At 41.0% G+C, this 18,660-nt stretch overlaps 1 protein-coding gene across 1 annotated transcript in view; it reads right to left on the reverse strand.

Moving 5' to 3' along the window:
- The window catches only part of LOC121872933, a 143,994-nt gene that overhangs the window by 50,863 nt on the left and 74,471 nt on the right, over positions 1–18,660 (reverse strand). Inside the window, exon 2 of the mRNA XM_042376067.1 lies at positions 9,503–10,283. Within this exon, the coding sequence (XP_042232001.1) occupies positions 9,503–9,704 (202 nt within the window). The 5' untranslated portion in view covers positions 9,705–10,283. The remainder of the gene's footprint in view (positions 1–9,502; positions 10,284–18,660) is intronic.

The following is an 18,660-nucleotide window of genomic DNA, read 5'->3' on the forward strand; positions in this document are numbered from 1 at the left end:
ACTTGAAGCTATGAACTGTTTTACGATTTAGTGTCATTCTTTAGTGTTGAAACCACAATGAGAGAGTCACAGTAGAAGGAAATTTACTTCAGACATATAAACGTAAAGAAAACTCCCAAGTATCGCAACACACACACACACACACACACACACACACACACACACACACACACACACACATCTAAGAATATAGTGGCTCCGTCGTCAAGGGGCATTTAGTACAGATCAGCACCATAAACTATTATGGCACCATACTCCTCAACACCGTCACAGACACAAAAATTCCTCGATACGAAGGAATTATTCTCATATTTTGTTAAGTTTATGGTTTATGAGTGTGACTGATACCGTGGGAGTGTTGGTAGTGAAACCCTGATAACGTTTAGATACACACACACGTAAAAAATTGTAGACACACACATACACACACACACACATATATCACACACACACGCACACACACACACACACAAAGGGTTTTTGTTGTCGTGCGAGCCAGTAATTGAAGTTTGTCGTGATTACACAGACCAAGTTATCAGTAAAAACATAATGGTATGCATTAAATGAATTGCAGTTTATATGAGATAGTGCACTATAGCGATTATGTTTTATTGAGATAATTCTACATTTTAAATGTAGTGTATTATGGTATTGACTGTGACGGGATACTTGTGTGTGTATGTTTTAGTAGCTACGTTCGCGCGCGCGCGCGCGCGTGTGTGTGTGTGTGTGTGTGTGTGTGTGTGTGTGTGTGTGTAAGTATATATGTGTTTACTCATGTGTGTTTGTGTCAATTTTATCCTGCTAAGTCAAATGTACGAGTACATATTATCAATCTCGTCCAAATAGCATCAAGAAAATCTCAATCTAGAAACTTCCCTACAGGCCGAGTGTTCCCTTAGAGCGATATACGTTATCAATCCAGAACTAGAATAATCCATAAGAATACAAGGGGAATAAATAACAGCTAATAGGTAATAAATTTGAGATATAAATAAATAAAACAGCTGAACTATAAAGTAACATGGAAGACAAAACGTAAGACCGTGTTGTACTGTGGTCAAGAACGCAGAAACATGTTGCAAATTTGACAGAAACGCCGGAAAATATTGCAAGAGTCAGGATCACGGGAATATGTTGCAAAATAGTGAGGGACATTAAACCATGTTGCAAGAGACTATGGAACACTAGACCATGTTGCTCGACACTCAGGAACACTAGAACACGTTGCTGGACACTCAGGAACACACAGACACGCATTAACATACAAACGACGCGGCGGCACGAGGAAAATTATGAAAATGACATACATGACTCGCCTCAGAGGACACAGTGATGCTTGTGTTGGTGAGGAAAGGAGGGAGAGAGAGATGGAACAGGGGGAGAGGGAGAGGAGTGGAACTGGGAGGAGAACAGTGGAACGGGAGAGAGAGGGAGAGGGATAGAACATTAGGGAGGGAAAACAGTGGAACGGGAGATATAGGGAGAGGAGTGGAACGGGAGGGAGAACAGTGGAACGGGAGAGAGTGGTTGAATGAGGGGAAGAGTGAGAGAGATGGACCGAGAAGGAGGGAGAGTGAGAGCAATATAATGGGAAGATGAGTGGGAGAGACAGCAGTGGCAGGAGAGGGATAGAACGAGAGAGATGGACCGAGAAGGAGGGAGAGTGAGAGCAATATAATGGGAAGATGAGTGGGAGAGACAGCAGTGGCAGGAGAGGGATAGAACGAGAGAGCAGTGAGAAGGGAAGGGAGACGGAGAGCCATAGAATGAAAGAGAGAGAAAGAGAGAGAGAGAGAGAGAGAGAGAGGAAATTGAGATATAGGTTGAGCAATGAAACGGAAATAACAGGAAAAAAAGCGGGACGGAAGGGAGAGTGAAAGGAAAGGAGGAAAGAAACAGTCGGGGAGAACATCTCTGAGAGAGAGAGAGAGAGAGAGAGAGAGAGAGAGAGAGAGAGAGAGAGAGAGAGAGAGAGAGGGGGTAAAGAACGCTCTGAGATCTTCATGTTTTTATCCACAGCCTAAGGAAGTAGAGAGACTCGCTCGGTATGTCTTAACTCACCCTTGTCTCCTGCCTAGATGTTTCCCTGTTGTAAGTTTGTCGTTTTGTGATATTTTTGTCTCCTCTGCTTCTCTTTCTCTTTCATCCTTCTTCTTCTGTTTCATTCTTCTTTTCTTTCATTCTTCTTCTTCTTCTTTTTCATTCTTCTTCTGTTTCATCCTTCTTCTTCTGTTTCTTTCTTCTTCTCTTTCGACCTTCTTCTCTTTTACCCTTCTTCTTCTGTTTTATTCTTCTTTCATTTTTCTTCTTATTTTATTTCATCATTCTTCTTCTTCTCTTTCATCATTCTTCTTCTCTTTCATCAATCTTCTTCTTCTCTTTCATCATTCTTCTTCTTCTCTTTCATCTTTCCTCTTCTTCTCTTTCATCATTCTTCTTCTTCTCTTTCATCATTCTTCTTCTCTTTCATCATTCTTCTTCTTCTCTTTCATCATTCTTCTTCTTCTCTTTCATCTTTCCTCTTCTTCTCTTTCATCATTCTTCTTCTTCTCTTTCATCATTCTTCTTCTTCTCTTTCATCATTCTTCTTCTCTTTCATCATTCTTCTTCTTCTCTTTCATCTTTCCTCTTCTCTTTCATTCTTCTTCGTCTTCTTCTTGCCTAACTATTATCTCCTCACTATGCTTTTGTTTTGTTATCTTTGATGTGGATCTCTTTTTTTATCCTGTTCTCTCTCTTTTCTTCATTTATTGTCAAACACCATTCAGTTTTCTTCACTTATTATTTACTAATTTATTCCTTTTCTCTATATATCTCCCTCTTTTCTTCTTTCATATTCTCCTTATCTTTATTTTAGATTTCTTAGCTCTTCTTCATCCACCAAGTTCCTGTTCCTCCTCTACTGCATAATATTCTGTACTAACAATTTCTTCCATTATTTTACTTCCTCTCCCAGCAGCCATTTGAGGTCTTTCGTCTGTGTTTTATGTGACGTTTATATTATGCCGAGTGATGGACACTTTCTGCCATGTAAATTTTGTTTTTGTGTTCCAGCAACCGTAAAACAAGTGTGTGTGTGTGTGTGTGTGTGTGTGTGTGTGTGTGTGTGTGTGTGTGTGTGTGTGTGTGTGTGTGTGTGTGTGTGTGTGTGTGTGTGTGTGTGTGTGTGTGTGTGTGTGTGTGTGTATTTCTTCGTCTGTCGTGGTGAAAGTTCCTGGATAACTATGAATAATTCTTAACCAACATCTAGCAATATGTTCTTTAGTGTTGTTTCTTGCTGTCGTTTTTGCTGTAGTTGTTGTTTTTGCTTGCTGTAGTTGTTGTTATTGTTATTCTTCTTCTTGTTCTTCTTCTTTTTTTGCCCGATGAGTGTTTTGGCTAGGGCGTGCGGGTCAAGATCGACGAGGCAAGGAATATTGTATTATCTTCAAAGTCCATCATCAATAAAACACTAATCTCAGCAACTGACCATAGTGAGGGATGAAACACCTATTGACATCAGTGACACGCCACTACACAGTCGACGTCGATGATTTAGATACAAAATATATGGATAATTTATACAGCGTGATACAAAACAGACGAGGTTTTCGGGGGTGAATATATAATAAGGTATCGGTATGTTGAGAAGTTGATGAGGCTTGAGGCTGGTGAAACGACAATGAGACGCCGGCAAGACAGACATTTTACAGCTCGTGAACTGAAGAGATTTTAAGTACACTGTCGTAAATTGTCTAGATTTAAGTACCCAATAGATACCCCCCAAAAAAGTATCATAATCTACTTAACCAGTTTTCTAGAGAGGTAGAAAACTGAAATAGATAAGAGAACAAGAGACATTCATGATCTAGTTTTGATAGAAGTCGTCGTTAGGGGAAAAACAAAATCAGAAAATGTCGAGAGAACAAACTTTACAGCGAGGACAAAAAATATCAAATCTACACAACATGGAGATGAATAGTTTCTAGCGGGAGTTATTTATAGCCGCCTGGTAGAGACACAACATTACAAAGTTAATACACACAGTTACATAGCTACTTCAAAGTTACATAACTCCTCCCCCAGTTACATAACTCCTCCAAAGTTACATAGCGCCCAAGAGGTACCTAGACTCCTCCCAGGGACACGTGTAAAAAAAAAAAGGATTCCTACACAGATAAAAGTCACAGGAGGGAATAGAGTGGTGTCCTACGTGTGTGTGTGTGTGTGTGTGTGTGTGTGTGTGTGTGTGTGTGTGTGTGTGTGTGTGTGTGTGGGTGTGTGTGTGTTGATCTAGGTTATGGGCAACAAGGACTTATCATCCCCCGACACCAGAGTGCCCCTCACACTTCCTGTCATCCCGCAACCGACTCAAGAATCTCCTCCGTCTCAGGCAGCTTTAAGTAGGATCGTAAGTTAGGTTAAGTTAGGTTAGGTTTCTGTCATTGATATAAAGGAATACAAGTTTCACGTCTCCTATGACTCTACACTTATATATTTTGGGTCAGGGATCAGAAGATATTTTGAAATACCAAAAAATCCAAACCCTGAAATTTCTGTTTCCTGATGAGAATTTAAGTTCTGGCATTATATAATTATTTATATATAATTGTGAATAAATATGATACTAACACACATACACATTCTTCTCTCCATAAACAAAAATGGCAAGTTAAAACGATATATTTCTTTTCTAAGGACTGTTCTCAGGTAAGGGTTGAGGTCAGAAGTGTACCATAGCTCAGAAACATTCGTCCACCTCACCGCCATCATCCAACTCTTCCATCTTTATTATTTACTAGAATGATAGAGCAGGTGGCGCTAAGATTGTGTTGTTGTTATCTTCATATGACACACCAGATCCTTTTGACAATATAGTCCAATTACTCTCAGTTACCAAACATATTTAGAACCAAACATCTGAGAGTACATGTTACGTGGCTCTCTTACCTGAGATCTGTTTCATTGATTCTACAGTGAAATTCCGTATAAATGGCTTCTCTCTCTCCATATAATCCGTTAGATGGAGGGTTTCACATCTAGTGGATCCTCGATATAACGGACTTTCAACTCAATAGAGTTCGTTAGATGGAGGTTTCATATCTGACGAATCCTCGATATAACGGAATATCCTCTGCACATTGTCCGTTAAATAGAGGTTTCACTGTACTGTACTTGGCATGACAACGCCTGATCTTTCCCGCGTATAGAACATAGAGACAATTAAAGTAATCTCGGCTTCCTGATGTTAGCAACGACCAACTGTCGTGAATAAAATATTGAAGGATAATATTACGATAGATTTTAGGTCAAAGTTGATTATACTTTGTGCAATATGGAGAATATGCGAGTAAGAGGAGACACTATAGGATCAATAATTCTCGTCCAGAAACGTTCATTAGCCGAGAAGATTTAATAGCTACCCTCTTTACGTTTTATGTACCTGCGCTCCTACTTACTTATAATGTAAGAAAAACGATTTAAAACGTAAACAGTGCAAGCTGTTTTAGGTGATGGTACAAGTTGTATCATCTTACAGGTGGCCAGAAAGTCAGGTAAAAATAGTTGTTCATCATCATCATCATCATCATCATCATCATCATCATCATCATCATCATCATCATCATCATCATCATCATCATCATCATCATCATCATCATCATCATCATCATCATCATCATCATCATCATCATCATCATCATCATCATCATCATCATCATCATCATCATCATCATCATCATCAATCATCATCATCATCATCATCATCATCAATCATCAATCATCATCAATCATCATCATCATCATCATCATCATCATCATCATCATCATCATCAATCATCATCATCATCATCATCATCATCATCATCATCATCATCATCATCATCATCATCATCATTATTATTATTATTATTATTATTATTATTATTATTGCTTCGTTTCGTGTACAGGGACAATCGCGAAATGATCTGTGATACTCGGGAATTTTTTGATGTGTCAGACAATGAGTGGTGCGACGCGCTGAGGCAAGTATTCAAGAAGTTGGAAAGAATTTTGAGTATTTATTTTAATGTAGTAAATGTATGACTCTGTGTAGTTGTGTATAATGTAAACAATGCTAACTTTCCATGGTCGCTCCTCGCCCATGAATCTAAAAGTGTGGTAATGAGGGTATAGTGGTGCAAATTCACGCACAACAAATTACAATACCCTCACCTACCTTCCGAGAGGCGAGGGAAACGTTATTAGACAAGAACACTTAGTCTAATTAAACTAATCAGATCTAACTTTACTTGTCTAGTCTAGGTGAGGATCATTTGGTCTTAACGTTGTTTCCATAGTTTAAACCGAATTATCTTAATCCAATTAACAAGAATTGATTACACCAAAGTTATATAAACACCCTTGTTGATGAAGGCTTAGTAGTCACAGGTACACTCACTCTCTCTCTCTCTCTCTCTCTCTCTCTCTCTCTCCTCTTCATATTAATCATCATCATCTCCTCCTCCTCCTCCTCCTCCTCCTCCTCATCATCATCATCATCATCATCCGTCTCTTCTTCTTCCTCCTGATGTTCTAGTTATTGTTTTCCTCTTCATTTCTTTATGTTCCTATTCCTCTGTTATTCCTCTTGCTTCTGCCGTTCCTTTTAGCTGTTCTCTCCCTCCTCCTTCATTTTCTTTTCCTGTTGTTCTTTTCTATCCTTCCCTATCCTTGTAATATTCCTCTTGTGGTTCCTCTTCCTCCCTCTGTTCTTCTTGTTGTTCTTCTTCTTCTCGCTATTCCTCTCATTATTCATCTTCCTTCTTCTGGTCCTCTTCCTCCCTCTGTTCTTCTTGTTGTTCTTCTTCTTCTCGTTATTCCTCTTATTATTCATCTTCCTTCTTCTGTTCCTCTTCCTCCCACTGTTCCACTATATTTTCCTCTTGTGGCTCCTCTTCCTCCTCCTGTTCATCTTGCTATTTCTCTTTCTTTGTTCCTTCTCCTCCCGCTGTTCTCCTTACTGCACATCTACACCCCCACCTCCCCCCCTCCCCTCCCACCTCCTCCTCCTCTGGGGCCCGGTGAGACAACAGAGTGTGGGCGGGCAGTGTAGTCAGACAAGGTCACCACCGTCTTGAGCCTGGGTGATTACATAGTTCTTTCTACTGCTCTTGTAGCTCCCCTGCAATTTGTCTTACTTTTCTTTCTCTGTTTTTTTATATTTGTTTTTCTTCCCTATTGCGGTAATTGGGGGCTTTGCTTTATGTATTTTTTTTTTTTTTTTTTTCAAGGCTGTTCACTGTAATTGCTAAAGAAGCCTGTGTTGTCATTGTAGTTACACTCTCTCTCCTCTCTCTCTCTCTCTGCACGTGCACATAACACATAAACCTCCATCAGGGCGAATAGCTACTGTACACATAGCAGATTATAATAATAATAATAATAATAATAATAATAATAATAATAATAATAATAATAATAATAATAATAATAATAATAATAACAATAATAATAATAATAATAATAATAATAATAACTAAGAGCGACATTGACAAAAAATCTATAACAAGTACGACTCACTTGATATAAACACAGAAACTTGATTCATAAGATATTGTAATGCCTTTAAAAATAATGTAAAACCTATTATTGTGAATTTATAATGAACTATACCATAAAGAGAACTAGTAATATGAACAGTGTATTGACTAGTAAACACAGATAATACTTAGTAATTTGTTATTGTTTTGTTGTTGAAAATATGTCTCCTCGATCTCTGGTACTACTCTAAATATTAAAGACAAGTTTAAGTTATAGTAGTGTGTCGTCACTCCGGGGCTCTCAACACTGTGTCAACACCCCGGGGCTCTCAACACTGTGTCAACACCCCGGGGCTCTCAACACTGTGTCCCAACCCCTCGGGGCTCTGTTTCTGTCCAGCACCCGGGGCTCTCAACCTGCATCAACACCTTGGGGTTCTCAACACTGTGTGCTTTCTCCGGTTCTCAACACTGTGTCAACTTGCCTGGGGCTCTCAACACTGTGCTCAACACCTCGAGACTCTCACTGTGTCCAACATGTGGGCCTCAACACTGTGTCAATACCTCAGGGCTCTCAACACTGTCAACACCTCAGGGCTCTCAACACTGTGTCAACCTCGGGCTCCTCGCCTGTCAACACCTCCAGGGTTCTCAACACTGTGTCAACACCTCGGGGCTCTCAACACTGTGTCAGCACCTCGGGGCTCTCAACACTGTGTCAACACCTCGGGGCTCTCAACACTGTGTCAGCACCTCGGGGCTCTCAACACTGAAGACAACAGCCGACAATCAGCAGTGTTGACGAGGGCGAGAGGAAGCCAAACAGTAAACAGCTGGAAACTATTTCACATTTATAAACTTTAAAATTTTTCCACCAAAAAACACAATAACATTTTCATTTTACTTCGGTTATTTATCCAATCGTGAGGTCCTTGATGGTAGTTAAGGAGACAGTTAAGATTTTTGTTACTGTACCATCCTCTCTGATATAATGTCCGTTTAATTGAATATTAGGAGTTGAGTCACCCCAGGGGGATATTACCTTGAGCTCAACACGGTCGTAGCCTACTAGCTTAATTACCTTCCTCGACACACTAAGTTATATATTAATTCACTGGAAGTTCGCGTCTTCATACTATAATATATAATTCAGCGATATATTATACACAGATCGATCAATAAATGGTATTAGGTTTATGTATTTGTCGACCCCAAGCACAGGTCAAGGAGGTCAAGTCGGGGATGAAAATAACCTAATGTGACCTCACGGGTCTACATGTGCAATGGTTCATTAAAACAAAAATCTCATCCCTCTATTGAGTATTTAAGAAAAAATTTAACGTACCAGTGAGGGAAATAATACAGTGACCAGAGCGAGTAAGTCCTCAGGCGAGGCGAGTTCTTTTTTAATCTCACAAGAAGACTATTTCATTATGGCTCTTGAGATGAAGTTCTTAAGTTGGGTCAGAAAGTTGAAGTTGTCAAGTTGCGTCATAAAGATGAAGTTCTCGAGAGGAGTCAAAAAGATCATTAAGACTCGGGACTCGGGACATTCACCCAAAATGCAGAATTATTCTTTGACCGATCTTCTGGGACCTTGGGAGCGGTACTGCGGTTACTACGGTATCTTTAGTGGTACTAAAGGTGGTAGCTGTGTAGGTGGTGCAGGTAATCATGGTAATAAGGTATGGTAGTCTCATTAACATATAAACAAAGGTTACATGTAGCAGAAGATACAATAAGGGTAAAGGAAATTTTGGTAATATAACTGATGCTAGTGGTGGTGGTTGTTGACAATGGTGATAGTGGTAATGAGAGTGTGTTGGCGGTGGTGGAGGTGGCAGCAAGGGTGTTGACAGTGATGATGGTGGTAATGACAGGTGTGTTGACCGTGGTGGTGGTGATAAAAACAGATGTGTTGACAATGGTGATAGCATAGATCCTGGTAGTAGAGAGAGAGTAAGGAATGATCCATAAAACAGGTGACGTTGAGCACTTACCTGGGGTAGCCGCAACAGTTGTGGTGGTACTAGTGACAACGGTGGTGGCGTTAAGACCAGCAGCAGTGGCAGTGGTAGTTGTGGTAGTGGTGGTCGTGTTGGTGGTGTTGGCAGGTTCTTGTACAGCGACTGTCCTGGCCAGCGACAACAAGATGATCCAGTTTACAAAGACCTTCATGGTGTAGGAGCTATTACACGCCATCTGTGTGACCAGGCGGGTTGTGTGAGTCAGGTCACCATGAGGTCATGATCGTGACCTGGAGGTTTTTCAGGGATCAAGAGGTCACCACAAAGTCATGAGGGTGACCTGTCAAGTTAAGTCACTCAAGAATTATGAGCAATTTTCAGTCACATTCAAGGTCGTACATCACAGTTCTCTTGGGTGAATGTGTTCCTCTAAATAGACTCAGAGACACTCCTTCTGCCTCGTGAAATAGAGTGAGTAAAAGTTATTCCTTCTGAACTATATCTGGCTTGATTGTCCGCCATAACATTAACTACACAAAACAAACTTCACCCAGAAAGACCGTGAAATCAAACACTTGTGTCCTGATGTTTCAATGATTTTGTAACCTTTTCCCTTGATAACATTCACCTCGTCAATCTATTTCACAATTTGTCGCAGCATCACAGAAGAAACACTGAACGATATTCTCAATTACCGAAGTGACAACTGGTGATGACTGGCGTGGGGCTTGAAGGAGTTGAAACAGATCTCTTATCTAGAACACAGCTCACCTTGGGTCCAGGTAGTGACGGGGTGGACTCCTCAAACTCACACCTGAAAAACAACGAGCAGTTAGCAGTTAGCAGTTAGCAGCTATCAGTTATCAGTTATCAGCACTATATTCTTACCTGCATATCTCCCTCATGTGTCCTCTGGCCAGGAAGTGAAACATACATTGTGTCTAAAAATAAGTAAGAGGGGAGAGAAACGGAATAGTACGGAAAGAGACAAATGAGATGGAACAAGGGGGAAGGTAAAGCCATGAGGAACGTTGGTGGCTGAAACAAAAAGTGGAGAGAGAGAGAGAGAGAGAGAGAGAGAGAGAGAGAGAGAGAGAGAGAGAGAGAGAGAGAGATGCGGGACATATGATGTACAAAACATACGTATATGAATAATAATAACTGCCCTCATAAGATTATCAAAACAGAAGTAGGACCAAGGACTGCCATTGGGGTACACCAGTCTGGGATAGTTAATGAAGGTCGAACCAGAAGATAAAGAAGACTAGAAGAGGTGAACCAGAAGATAAAGAAGACTAGAAGAAGTGAACCAGAAGATAAGGAAGATAACAGGAGGAAAACTATGAATAAGAAGAAAGTGTGATAACAAGGTCTTTGAAACAAGAGATAAGTCATACTGTTATTGTTCACTCTCATACTCTAGGAATCGGAAAGTCAGGCAGAAACTGTGGAGTTAAAACGCATATAACATAACCTCACTACATACATACATACATACCAAAGGTTGAACCTAATACTCCATTGCTTACACACATGACACACACACATAGACAGGTATATATGTCTCGTAGGGTAACATAAAATGGTTCTCTAGTAATAATAAAATCTTGTATGTGGGTTTAGACTTTTATTTTCACCAGCTTTAGTAATAATAAGCATAAGTGACAATATTGCCGAAGTGTCAACAGTTTACGTTCAAATGTTCCATGAAATGTGTGTGTGTGTGTGTGTGTGTGTGTGTGTGTGTGTGTGTGTGTGTGTGTGTGTGTGTGTGTATTACTATACCATGTGTACTGTATATCATATTAAACACCCCAAGTACTGTAATAAAAATAAATGTGGCTGCATTACCCACTAATCAACTATTATTCAGCTTCGTGTTAGACCATCTCATTAAGTTAGTCAATTTGTCTCACTTGGAATATAATTTAAAAGTTGGTAATTGACTCAAGAAGTTCGTTCAACAATCAATGAAGTTGTACAAGTGTGAGAAGGGAAATAAAGACCCTTCAGTCTGTCTTTCTATTTGATCATCTATCGCAGTCTAATGTAGCGTTGGTGGAGGAGTCTGCCAGTCTGACACCTTCACGTGTAGGGACCCAGGTAGAGGATGACACCTGACACCCTCACTCGGAGGACGGCAGCATTACGAGAAAGATTTTTGTATAATATATTCCTGCTATATACCAACACATTAAGAATAACAGCTCGTCATAACAGTACATTAGTTTAACACGTCATAACAGCTCGTCATAACAGTACATTAGTTTAACACGTCATAACTGCTCGTCATAACAGTACATTAGTTTAACACGTCATAACAATAGCTGTCATCAGTGTTGACTGCCTTAATGACCAATTTGCATAACGCGCCAACACATATTTATCTTTTAATTTCAAATACATTTTTGTTTGCATATAGATGAGGTGTGAGCGAGAGAGAAATGACGGAAATATTTTTAACTCACCACAGTCTTGGCAACCTAAAATCTCTGGCTAACATTAAGTGAGCGGAGAAGGCCGTGGTTAGTAATGTGGGGGAGGGCGTGGTTAGTAGTGTGTGGCAGTGGTGGAGGGCGTGGTTAGTAGTGTGCGGCAGTATGGAGGAGGGCGTGGTTAGTAGTGTGTATCAGTGTGGAGGAGGGCGTGGTTAGTAGTGTGTGGCAGTAGTGTGGAGGATGGCGTGGTTAGTAGTGTGTGGCAGTATGGAGGAGGGCGTGGTTAGTAGTGAGTGGCAGTAGTGTGGAGAAGGGCGTGGTTAGTGGTGTGGTGGTGTGGAGGCGGGCGTGGTTAGTAGTGTGGAGGCGGCCGTGGTTAGTGGTGTGGTAGTGTGGGGGAGGCGTGGTTAGTAGTGTGGAGGAGGGCGTGGTTAGTGTGTGGCAGTAGTGTGGAGGAGGGCGTGGTTAGTAGTGTGTGGTGTGGAGGAGGGCGTGGTTAGTGGTGTGGTGGTGTGGAGGAGGGCGTGGTTAGTAGTGTGGTGGTGTGGAGGAGGGCGTGGTTAGTGGTGTGGTGGTGTGGAGGGAGGGCGTGGTTAGTAGTGTGTGTGGCAGTATGGAGGAGGGCGTGGTTAGTGGTGTGGGCGGCCGTGGTTAGTGGTGTGTTAGTGTGGGGGAGGGGCGTGGCTAGTAGTGTGGAGGGCGTGGTTAGTAGTGTGTAGTAGTGTGGAGGCGGCCGTGGGTAGTGTGTGTAGTGTGGAGGAGGGCGTGGTTAGTAGTGTGGAGGCGGCCGTGGTTAGTGGTGTGGTAGTGTGGGGGAAGCGCGTGGTTAGTAGTGTGGAGGAGGGCGTGGTTAGTAGTGCGTAGTAGTGTGGAGGAGGGCGTGGTTAGTAGTGTGGCAGTATGGAGAGAGCGTGGTTACACTAGTGAGTAGGCGGCCGTGGTTAGTAATGTGGTAGTGTGGGGGAGGCCGTGGTTAGTAGTGTGGCAGTGTGAAGGAGGGCGTGGTTAGTAGTGTGTAGTAGTGTGGAGGAGGGCGTGGTTAGTATTGTGGCAGTATGGAGGAGAGCGTGGTTACCAGTGAGTGGGCGGCCGTGGGTAGTGGTGTAGTGCGAAGCAGGGCGTGGTTAGTAATGTGGCAGTGTGGAGAAGGCCGTGGTTAGTAGTGTGGAGGAAGGCGTGATTAGAGTGAATTAGAGGCGGTCCAGGATACTGTTGGTCTATTTTCCTCTCATTCCCTCCCTCTAGTCCTCCTTCACTCCATCCTTCATCCTCGTTTTCATTCCCTCCCTCCTTCCTTCCTTCCTTCCTTCCTTCTTACTTCCTTGAATTGCTTCTCATTTATTCATATCCTTTGGTCTTCATTCATTCGTATCCTCATTCACTCACTTTCTCTCTCGCTTGCATTCACTTCCTCTCACTCGACGCAATGATCATCTTGACATGCATTCTTCAAGTGCCTCGTCGTTTTCTTAAGTGTATAACATCTTCAAGGGCTTACTACAGATACGCTGGTGCATATCATTGGTTAAGTGCACTTGTCGACTAAATGTAGCACTTGCAAACATTGATGTAAGTGTCTTATAAAGTCCTTATACTATACCCGACCAATGTGATAATCAGTTGGAGTGTGTGTGTGTGTGTAGTAGTAGTATCAGACTAATGACATAAACGCTAAGTGACTCTGGGATCACCTCACTCGCTCATACCAAGGCCATCACTATCAGAACACTCGCTCATACCAAGGCCATCACTATCAGAACACTCGCTCATACCAAGGCCATCACTATCAGAACACTCGCTCATACCAAGGCCATCACTATCAGAACACTCGCTCATACCAAGGCCATCACTATCACTCGAGGCCATCACTATCAGCTCATACCAAGGCCATCACTATCAGAACACTCGCTCATACCAAGGCCATCACTATCAGAACACTCGCTCATACCAAGGCCATCACTATCAGAACACTCGCTCATACCAAGGCCATCACTATCAGAACACTCGCTCATACCAAGGCCATCACTATCAGAACACTCGCTCATACCAAGGCCATCACTATCAGAACACTCGCTCATACCAAGGCCATCACTATCAGAACACTCGCTCATACCAAGGCCATCACTATCAGAACACTCGCTCATACCAAGGCCATCACTATCAGAACACTCGCTCATACCAAGGCCATCACTATCAGAACACTCGCTCATACCAAGGCCATCACTATCAAAACACTCGCTCATACCAAGGCCATCACTATCAGAACACTCGCTCTCAAGGCCATCACTATCAGAACACTCGCTCATACCAAGGCCATCACTATCAGAACACTCGCTCATACCAAGGCCATCACTATCAGAACACTCGCTCATACCAAGGCCATCACTATCAGAACACTCGCTCATACCAAGGCCATCACTATCAGAACACTCGCTCATACCAAGGCCATCACTATCAGAACACTCGCTCATACCAAGGCCGTTACTATCAGAACACTCACTTTACTCTCACCGCATCTTGCCGAGCTATCAAACAATGACACACACCTGTAATCCACACTGCCTACCTATTGTTACATTCACCTGTGATTAAGCAACTCGAAGATAACCCATTTCGCCGTATGAGTTCCTATTGTGTAAGTCTTTTGTCCGAGTCATTAAACATTATAGTATATATGTGTCTGTGGTGATCTAAGTATTTGATATAACGTATAGTATTTTGCTTATAAGATTATAGATACAGCAACCATGGTGTTACCTTTCTCATACTAAACTTAACGCTACTGTTATTGTGTTCATACTCAGTCTCACACTACCGTCACTGTCTTTTCGCTGAAACTCAAATTGACGTCACTTTCCTCATACTCAATCTCACACCGTCACTGTCCACACACTCAGCCTCACACTACCGTCTCGTGACAGCCTAAGCCTTCTGCCTCTTCATACTACTCGTGATGTTAGTGAGCAGAAAACCGCACACTTACTCGTCTCTAAACATTAAACAGTGTTACTAAGGGCGTTTAATGGTCATTTAAGATACCTCCTTTGTTGTTCCAAGACAAAAGTAATTTAAAACTCATTTTTCCTGGATAATGAGTTTTTGTTCCGTCCAGTGAATAAACGATTAATTACCGAGACTCGGTAGAGAAGAAGTTTAATAGTGTGGTGAATGTGTTTTGAAGAGTGAACAGCATCACACAGGTAAGAGACACAGCAATTACGTACAGCAAATGTTGGCACACGTTGCCTTAAATGATGGTAATGAAGTCTGTTTGTGGACGTGGTTGAACAGCGTCACACGGGTGAGATACACACAGGTGTGAAATGCAGCTCTAAACATACAGCAAACGATGACACACAAACACTGCTGCAACTACTAGGAATGAAGTTTGTGTGTTGACATAAGTGGACCACGCCATGCAGATGTAGAACCCAGTAATAGTGTACAGGTAGACGATGAAATAACAGTACTGTGATAACTGTAGGAAGACTTTGCTGTGTTGACATAACTGAATTGCGTCACATTGCTGAAGTATACAACGAATATATACAGCATATGATGAAACAACAACGCAAGTATTGGTAGAAAATTTTGTTGTGTTGATATCACTGAAAGTTAAACAGATGAAGTACAATATAGAGGAAAATAGAGTAAATGTTCGTAATAAATGCTTTAAATGATAATATTTCTTGGTCGCCATCTTATAAAAGTCATCTGTACTTTAAAGAATTACAACGTATATGTAAGAGGAGGAGGAAGATGTGGAATAGAAACATGATTGGTTAGGAGAATGGATTCGTAAATAACATGTAAAACGAATGATGTAAAAGGAAGGAGGGAAAGAGAGAGAGAGAGACGAAGAAAAAGGCGGAAGGAGGTAAAGAGAAACATGTAGACTAAGGTAAGAAGAGAGGAACATCAAGAAAGAGAATGTGCCGGAAGGAAGAGGAAAGCAAGACGGAGAAACAGGTAGGAGGAAAGTGTAAGAGATATAACATACACAAGAATGATTAAGTGTGAAAGGAACTCTGCACATACACGCCATCTGGTGGACTGAGAGACGCACTATAATGTAGAGATGGAGTAAGAGTAAAAGGTATTGAGTCTTTTTTTCCTTATTACTCATCACCTCTTTACTCTTACAGCTACTCTCTTAATTACTGTCGATATAACTAAAACAGGTGTGACAGGTGTGACAGGTGTGTAAGAAGAGGATTTATATTTTGTGGTTATTGAAGTGGTTTAAAGTTAGTTCATTCCTCATCAATATTCTAGAGGACAGTTGTTGCACGGGACCATTATGCTGTTAGACCATTAATAGCTCTTTTATTTAATGCACAATTATCCCCTAACACATGGGTGGTAAAACATGGGTGGTGAAACATGGATGGTGAAACTTGGATAGTGAAACATGGGTGGTGAAACATGGGTGGTGAAACATGGATGGGGAAATGTGGATGGTGAAACATGAATGGTGAAACATGGATGGTGAAACATGGGTGGTGTCTTATAATGTGACCTGTTGACGGGTTTTTTTTTTATTGGTTTGATTTTTCTTCTTATTGAGGGTCGTTTGAGAAATAGTCTGAGTCCCATCGCTACGGTACTAAACTGAGGTGATATTCATGGGTATAGCGGCCATACCCATTAAATCTGCGAGGGTTATTTTTAGGCTTGAAAAATAATAAGTGGCCCGTGAAGAGTCCTCATGAGTCCGATGTGGCCCACCGACCTCTGAAGCTCCCACCTCTGACCAAACAGTTGAGAGCTTTTCTTCTGTGCCCTAGACGGAGTTATTATTAGGAAAATGTCGTTAATGTGCTTATGGTACAGAATAGTGCTGACGTAACACAGCCAGAGATCAAAGGTGATGATGATGGTGATTATAGTAACAGAATAATCATGTAGGACGGTATTTTTTATGGTGATTATGGTGACTCAGGCGAATCAGTTAACAATAGAGGAATATGATGTTGATAGTGAATGGTGGATCAGTTAATAAAGGCATACTAGTGATAGTGAATTTAGTGAATCAATTCAGTGCAGATAATGTAGTTTATATTGTCACAATACTGTTTTCATCAACGTATTGTTTGGTGTAAACAATTCTTTACATTCTATATGTTGATGGTCAATATTGATGGCTATTTGAGTTTCCACTTATTAAACTTTTTATTGTTAGTGAGTAATTGCAGGGCGTGTTTCATCTATTGTGTTTCAAATTGAAATATGCATCCTGATTATATATATATATATATATATATATATATATATATATATATATATATATATATATATATATATATATATATATTTTTTTTTTTTTACGTTTATAAAACAATGTAGCAGATCTTGAAGGATTTTGACCGTCAGGGTCAGGTGCTGTGTTGTTCACTGGCTAACATGACCTGTATTGACTGATTCACTACCTTGTTAATTAATCTGGAATATTACTACAGAATATCTTGTGCCGTTCCTCCACCTTTCCATCTGTCAGGCAGCTGTTGTTATTGTTATTGTTTCCATGTATTCCTCTGCTTCAACAGCTAAGGTCCTTAATCACGTACACTAAGTCAGTTCTTTAACTAGACAACAACAAGTGAATACTGATAAATATGTAATTAAAGTCATGTAAGGAACTGTTTACCAGCCGGTCTTGAGGGAACACCACGAGGCTCACCTGATGTATACCTGTAACCTTTTGATTATGTTTGACCCCATGACCTTCAATCTTGACTTTCTACGGGTCATAACACAACTGTTTGGTAACGAGAACCAACGGAGAATTATATATAGATAGACTTATATAATAAACGAACTATTATCAAAAGTTCCACTGAAAAAAAATATTTAGTATAATCATTTCATAAGTTGCGCATCAGCAAAATCTTGAAAGGAAAGCTATGTAGAGGGAAAAATGGAAAAGATGACATGAATGTAAAAGTTGCAGCAGGAATACCTCTTGGTCTCCCTCGCCTGTATTTGCATGTGATGGTAATTTTGAAAGTTTGGTTAGAGAGTCGAGATCTTTTACCCAAATTATTGACGGTGAATTTACCGGGACTTACTGGGTGAAGCCGACAGTGTGGCTCAGTAGTGGCGAACTGGTGTAAATATTGACCTTTTTAGTCCTGGGGAGAATGAGAAAGGGGAAAGGAGGAAGAGGAGGAGTGGGGGAAGAGGAGCAGGGAGTGGGGGAATAGGAAGAGGAGTAAGGAGTGAGGGGGGAGGAAGAGGAGTAGGGAGAGAGGGAGGAGGAATAGGAGTAGGGAGAGAAGGAGGAGAGTGAGGCTGGTCTGAGTAACATCAATGTCGTCTGAGATGAGGTCACGGTGTGTCAGCCAACTGCCCCTGTCACCTCCAATGTCTGTATTTATCTTCCCCAAATAAACGTTATATTATGGTTGTTTCTCTAAGTTATATGTAGTCTTTATATTCAGGATGAGATGATGATCAGTCTTAAGTAAAATGTAACACGAGTAAAAAAAACTGACCGATTTATTGTGAAAATCCTTATAATAAACTAAAAAAATAATAATTGCAGAGGATAAAACATTCTTGATGCCTTGGGTACATGATACTGACCTGGGCGGTGAGATCCTTATTTCGTACTCGACTGTCAAATAAGGTAAAAGATTCACCAACAAAGATTCATTTCCTTTCTGAAAAACACTTAACAGGATCTGACATAACAACAACCTGAGGACAAACTAAAGTTGGTGCTACTCCTGAACAAGACAAGACCCTAAGAGA

Source organism: Homarus americanus, unplaced genomic scaffold, assembly GCF_018991925.1.
Source record: "Homarus americanus isolate GMGI-L3 unplaced genomic scaffold, GMGI_Hamer_2.0 scaffold11022, whole genome shotgun sequence".
NCBI lineage: Eukaryota > Metazoa > Arthropoda > Malacostraca > Decapoda > Nephropidae > Homarus > Homarus americanus.